Source organism: Carcharodon carcharias, assembly GCF_017639515.1.
Source record: "Carcharodon carcharias isolate sCarCar2 chromosome 37 unlocalized genomic scaffold, sCarCar2.pri SUPER_37_unloc_10, whole genome shotgun sequence".
Taxonomy (NCBI): Eukaryota; Metazoa; Chordata; class Chondrichthyes; order Lamniformes; family Lamnidae; genus Carcharodon; species Carcharodon carcharias.
In genome coordinates, this window is record NW_024470759.1 from 254410 (window position 1) to 262418 (window position 8009).

The window sequence follows — 8009 nt, forward strand, 5'->3', positions numbered from 1 at the left end:
GGCTGTGCCTTCAGCTGCCTTGAGTCCCTAGGTTCTGGAATTCCCTCCCTAAACCTCTCCGCCTCACTGTCTCTCCCTCTCTCGCTCTCTCTCTGTCTTTCTCTCTCTCTCTCCTCCTTTAAGTTGCTCCTTAAAACTGACCTGTCTGACCGAGCTTTTGTTCCCCTGTCCCTAATATCTCCGTATGTGGCTCGGGGTCAGATTCTCTCTGATTGACGCTCCTGTGAAGCACCTGGGGGAGGTTTTACTGTGTTAAAGGCGCTAGATAAATGCAGGTTGTCATGCTGATAAAAACGACTAGTGAAAAGGAGAGCAGATTGATACAGAGCCTGGAGGTGATGCAGAATTACTCTTTAATTCAAGTTTATTGCTTTCGGGACAATTACATCTTCAGACATTGCCCCAATGGCTGCATATCATTCTCCATACATGGTGAAGAGGAAGATTCCAGAGGTATCGATGGACTTTTACACAGGACATGTTCCAACATAACGGAAGAAATAATCCTGTCCAACCCTGGAAAAAATAAGATGCAGATGCTTTTCAATTCTTCGGAGATTACAAAACACCAGGCCTCAAGAGAGGAAATCATACCAGCAAGAGGGAGCGCCGCACTGTCGGAGGGTCAGCGCTGAGGGAGCGCCGCACTGTCGGAGGGTCAGTGCTGAGGGAGCGCCGCACTGTCGGAGGGTCAGTGCTGAGGGAGTGCCGCACTGTCTGAGGGTCAGTGCTGAGGGAGTGCTGCACTGTTGGAGGGTCAGTGCTGAGGGAGCGCTGCACTGTCGGAGGGTCAGTGCTGAGGGAGCGCCGCACTGTCTGAGGGTCAGTGCTGAGGGAGTGCTGCACTGTTGGAGGGTCAGTGCTGAGGGAGCGCCACACTGTCGGAGGGTCAGTGCTGAGGGAGCGCCGCACTGTCTGAGGGTCAGTGCTGAGGGAGTGCTGCACTGTTGGAGGGTCAGTGCTGAGGGAGTGCTGCACTGTCGGATGGTCAGTGCTGAGGGAGCGCCACACTGTCGGAGGGTCAGTGCTGAGGGAGCGCCGCACTGTCTGAGGGTCAGTGCTGAGGGAGTGCTGCACTGTTGGAGGGTCAGTGCTGAGGGAGCGCCACACTGTCGGAGGGTCAGTGCTGAGGGAGCGCCGCACTGTCTGAGGGTCAGTGCTGAGGGAGTGCTGCACTGTCGGATGGTCAGTGCTGAGGGAGAGCTGCACTGTCGGATGGTCAGTGCTGAGGGAGCGCCGCACTGTCTGAGGGTCAGTGCTGAGGGAGTGCTGCACTGTTGGAGGGTCAGTGCTGAGGGAGTGCCGCACTGTCGGAGGGTCAGTGCTGAGGGAGCGCCGCACTGTCGGAGGGTCAGTGCTGAGGGAGCGCCGCACTGTCTGAGGGTCAGTGCTGAGGGAGTGCCGCACTGTTGGAGGGTCAGTGCTGAGGGAGTGCTGCACTGTCTGAGGGTCAGTGCTGAGGGAGTGCCGCACTGTCTGAGGGTCAGTGCTGAGGGAGCGCCGCACTGTCTGAGGGTCAGTGCTGAGGGAGTGCTGCACTGTCGGAGGGTCAGTGCTGAGGGAGTGCTGCACTGTTGGAGGGTCAGTGCTGAGGGAGTGCTGCACTGTTGGAGGGTCAGTGCTGAGGGAGCGCTGTGCTGTGTTAGGACTTCGTCACTTCAAGCATTTGTGTACCAAGATCCGTCTGCACTCAATTTGAAATGATGCCTCTGAATTGAAATCCGCCCCCCCCCACCCTCCACCCCCACGGAGTGTGATTACTTGGTAGCGTCCCAGTTGTTTCTCTCTTTGTCCACGCTGCTTCGGAATAACCACACTGTTTCCAAAATCTCTCCCTCCGGTCCTTTGAAGAACTGTCCGGTCCAGACACTAATCGAATCTGTATACAGACCCAAAAGTACAGCGTTTTCAAAAGGAGGATTCTAAACCAGCTGATAGAGTCTTAATACAGGAACACAAGAGATAGGAGCTGGAGTAGACCATTCAACTCATTGAGCCAGCTCTGCTGTTCAATACGATGGGGGCTGACCTTGGGCTTCAACTCCACTTTCCTGCCACTCCCCATATTGTTTAATTCCTCGAGAGACTAAATATCTGTCTATCCCGGCCTTAAACGTACTCAACGAAGGAGCATCCACAATCCTCTGGGGAAGAGAGTTCTAAAGATTCACAACCCTCTGAGTGAAGAATTTCCCCACATCTCAGTCCGAAATGATCGGCCCCTTATCCTGAGACTGGACTCCCGTGTTTTAGATTCTCAGACCAGCGGGAACAATCTCCCAGCGCCCGCCCTGTCACATCCCCTTCAGAATCCTGTAGGTTTCAGTCAGATCCCCTCTCATTCTCCGAAACTCCGGAGACTATAAACCCAATTTACTCAGCATCTCATGATAGGACACCCCTCACCCCAGGGACCAATCCAGTGAAGCTTCGCTGTATCGCCTCCAGTGTAAGTATATCCTTCCTTAAATGTGGAGACCAACACTGCACACACAATATTCCAGATGTGAACTCACCAAAGCCCTGTACAACAGAGCAAGGATTCCTTATTCCTGTACTCCAATCCCCTTGCAATAAAGGCCAATGTGCCATTGACCTTCCTAATCACTTGCTGCACCTGCAGACTAACTTTCTGCATTCCCTGTACAAGCACACCCAAGTCTCTTTCAACATCAACACTCACAAGTTTATCGTCTTTTAAAAAATACTGTTTTTCTATTCTTACCACCGGAGTGAATAACCTCTCACTTCCCCACGTTATACTCCATCCAACACCTTGTCATCCACTCACTTAACCTGTCTGCATCTCTTTGCAGCCTCTGTGTGTCCCTCTTTCACAGCTTACCATCCCACCCAACTCTGTATCATCAGCAAACTTGGATATCTTACTCTCGGTCTCTTCATCCAAGTCATTAATATAGATTGTAGATAGCTGAGGCTCCAGCACCGATCCTTGTGGCACTCCACTCTTCACTGCCTGCTGACTTGAGAAAGCCCGGTTTATGCTCGTTCTCTGCTTTCTATCCATTAACCAATGCTCTATCCATGCTAAAATATTACCCCCCCATCTCCATGAGTCCTTATCTTGCCCATTAACTTTTTGTGTAGCACCTGACCGAAAGCCTTTTGGAAATCCAGGTGTACAACATCTACTGGTTCCCCTTTATCTACCCTGGTAGTTACAGCCTTAAAAAAAATTAATAAATTAGTTAAACAGAATTTCCTGTCAGTAAAGCCAATGCGACTTGTTCAAATCAGATGGGACTTTTCTAAGTGCATTGTTAAGAATTCCTTAATGATAGATTCCAGCATTTTCCCAATGACTGTCCTTCAGCCGGCTGGCCTGTAGTCCTGTACGCACTCTCACTGCTTCCTTGAAGTGTGATATAACATTTGCCAACTTTAAATCCAGTCGGGCCGTCCCCAACTCTAAAGGACTTTCAAAAATCATACCCAGCACATCCACTATCTCTGCAGCTATCACTTTCAGAATGTCTCCATGTCTCAGTCGTGCCGCACTGTCGGAGGGTCAGCGCTGAGGGAGCGCCGCACTGTCGGAGGGTCAGTACTGAGGGAGAGCTGCACTGTCGGAGGGTCAGCGCTGAGGGAGCGCCGCACTGTCGGAGGGTCAGAGCTGAGGGAGCGCTGCACTGTCGGAGGGTCAGTGCTGAGGGAGCGCCGCACTGTCGGAGGTGGCGTCTTTCAGGATGAGTCATTAAACCGAGGCCCCGTCTGCCCTCTCGGGTGGGGGTAAAAGATCCCACGGCCACTATTGGGAGAAGAGCAGGGGGGAGTTCTCCCCGGTGTCCTGGGGCCGATATTTATCCCTCACCCAACATCACTAAAGACAGATGATCTGGGTAAGTTATCTCCTTGTGGGAGCTTGCTGTGCCTGCATTTGCTGCTGTGTGTCCTACATGACTAAACTTCCAAACTGAAGTGATTTCCTGTCTTGTAGGTGCTATATAAATGTACGTTCTTGTAGTTGAAGCTCCCCGAGATTGAAGTGGGAATGTTGAGGGGAAGTTGTGTGTGCAGGACAATGCGATATTTTGCTGATTCTCTGTCCACAGTGGGTAGAATAATGTTTACCTTTGGTATTAGGACTGGTCCACTTCACCACAAAGCCAAAGGTGGGGTGCTGTGGCCCCTGGTGATATCCACAAAGTGATCCGTTAGCTTGCAACCCTGTCTCTGAAACACTGGATTGGTAGCTGCCAGTTATGCCACCATCAATGTGCACAACAATGTTCAAAAATGAACTAAGTTGATTGTGCCAACAGCCAGAAAATTGATGATCCTGCAAGGGAAAGGAAAGCACATATTACAGTGACTGACTCTCTCCCTCTCTCTCCATCCGTCTCTCTGTCTCTGGTATCTCTGTCTCGCTTGGTCTGTCTGTTTCCCCCTCTCTTCCTCCCTGTTTCTCCCTCAGTCTCTCTTTCTCAATCTGTTTCTATCTCCCTCTCTCTCTCTGTGTCTCGGTTTCTGAGTCTAAGTGATTCTCTGCCTTTCCCTCTCTCTGTCACTTCACTCAGCCTCCTTCATTCTCTCAATCTGTCTCTCACTCGTTCAATTGTTTATGTGACTCTCACTCATTCTTTCTGTCTCTTTCTCTCCCACACTCACTGTCTCCGTCTCATATCTCTCTCTCTCTTTCACAAACTCACTCTGCCTCTCTCTTTCTCTCCCTCTCCTCTCCTACACACTCATTCTTTCTGCCGCTCTCTGTCTGTCTGTCTCCCTCTGTCTCTATGGGGCTGCTGCATTTCACACAGCGAGCACACACACACACACCTCACACACACACACACCTCACACACCTCACACACCTCACACACACGCACACACACCTCACACGCACACACACACACACACACCTCACACACACACGCACACACACACGCACACACACACACTTACACACACACACACACTTCACACACACACACACACACACACCTCACACACACCTCACACACACACACACACCTCACACACACACACACCTCACACACACACACACACACACACACCTCACACACACATCACACACACACACACACCTCACACACACACACACACCTCACACACACACACACACCTCACACACACACACACACCTCACACACACACACACACCTCACACACACACACACCTCACACACACACACACACCTCACACACACACACACCTCACACCTCACACACACACACACACCTCACACACACACACACCTCACACACACACACACACACACACACACACACCTCACACACACACACACCTCACACACACACACACACCTCACACACACACACCTCACACACACCTCACACACACCTCACACACACCTCACACACACACCTCACACACACACACACCTCACACACCTCACACACCTCACACACACACACCTCACACACACACACCTCACACACACACACACACCTCACACACACACACACACACCTCACACACACACACACCTCACACACACGCACACACACCTCACACACACGCACACACACCTCACACACACCTCACACACACACACCTCACACACACACACACACACACCTCACACACACACACACACACACACACCTCACACACACACACACACACACACACACCTCACACACACACACACCTCACACACACGCACACACACCTCACACACACACACACACCTCACACACATGCACACACACCTCACACACACACACACACACACACACCTCACACACACACACACACACACACACACACCGCACACACACACACACAAACACCTCACACACACACACCTCACACACACACACACACCTCACACACACACACACACCTCACACACACACACACACAAACACACCTCACACACACACACACCTCACACACACACACACACACCTCACCTCACACACACACACCACACACACACACACACACACCTCACACACACACACACCTCACACACACACACACCTCACACACCTCACACACACACACACACCTCACACACACACACACACACACCTCACACACACACACACACACACACACCTCACACACACACACACACACCTCACACACACACACCTCACACACACACACACCTCACACACACACACACACACACCTCACACACACACACACACACCTCACACACACACACACACCTCACACACACACACACACCTCACACACACAAACACACACCTCACACACACACACACACACCTCACACACACACACACACACCTCACACACACACACACACCTCACACACACACACCCACACCTCACACACACACACACCTCACACACACACACACACCTCACACACACACACACCTCACACACACACACACACCTCACACACACAAACACCTCACACACACACACACACCTCACACACACACACCCACACCTCACACACACACACACACCTCACACACACACACACCTCACACACACACACACACCTCACACACACACACACCTCACACACACACACACACCTCACACACACAAACACACCTCACACACACACACCCACACCTCACACACACACACACACCTCACACACACACACACCTCACACACACACACACACCTCACACACACAAACACCTCACACACACACACACCTCACACACACACACCCACACCTCACACACACACACACATCACACACACACACACACCTCACACACCTCACACACACACACACACACACCTCACAAACACACACACACACACCTCACACACACACACACCTCACACACACACACACCTCACACACACACACACATCACACACACACACACACACACACACCTCACACACACACACACACACACACACACCTCACACACACACACACACACACCTCACACACACACACACACACACACACACCTCACACACACACACACACCTCACACACACACACACACACCTCACACACACACACACACACCTCACACACACACACACCTCACACACACACCTCACACACACACCTCAGACACACACACACCTCACACACACACACACCTCACACACACACACACACACACCTCACACACACACACATACACCTCACACACACACACACACACCTCACACACACACACACACACACACACCTCACACACACACAAACACACACCTCACACACACACACACACACCTCACACACACACACACACCTCACACACACACACACACACACACCTCACACACACACACACACACACACCACACACACACACACCTCACACACCTCACACACCTCACACACACCTCACACCTCACACACACACACCTCACACACACACACACACACACCTCACACACACACACACGCACACCTCACACACACACACACACACCTCACACACACACACACACACCTCACACACACACACACACACACACACACACCTCACACACACACACACACACACCACACACACACACACCTCACACACCTCACACACCTCACACACACACCTCACACACACCTCACACCTCACACACACACACCTCACACACCTCACACACCTCACACACACACTCTCACACACACCTCACACCTCACACACACACACCTCACACACACACACCTCACACACACACTCACACCTCACACACACACACACACACACCTCACACACACACACACACACCTCACACACACACACACACACCTCACACACGCACACACACCTCACACACACACACACACCTCACACACACGCACACACACCTCACACACACACACACACCTCACACACACACACACACCTCACACACACACACCTCACACACACACACACACACCTCACACACACACACACACACACACACCTCACACACACACACACACACACACACCTCACACACACACACACCTCACACACACGCACACACACCTCACACACACACACACCTCACACACACACACACACACCTCACACACACACACACACACCTCACA

At 51.8% G+C, this 8009-nt stretch overlaps 1 protein-coding gene across 1 annotated transcript in view; it reads right to left on the reverse strand.

The window, feature by feature from the left end:
• Positions 1-336: 336 nt before the first annotated feature.
• The window catches only part of LOC121274667 (avidin-related protein 4/5-like), an 11237-nt gene continuing 3564 nt past the window's right edge, over positions 337-8009 (reverse strand). The window contains exons 2-4 of the mRNA XM_041181959.1: positions 4093-4300; positions 1762-1879; positions 337-516 (exon numbers count right to left, since the gene is read on the reverse strand). Of these exons, the coding sequence (XP_041037893.1) occupies positions 468-516; positions 1762-1879; positions 4093-4300 (375 nt within the window). The 3' untranslated portion in view covers positions 337-467. The remainder of the gene's footprint in view (positions 517-1761; positions 1880-4092; positions 4301-8009) is intronic.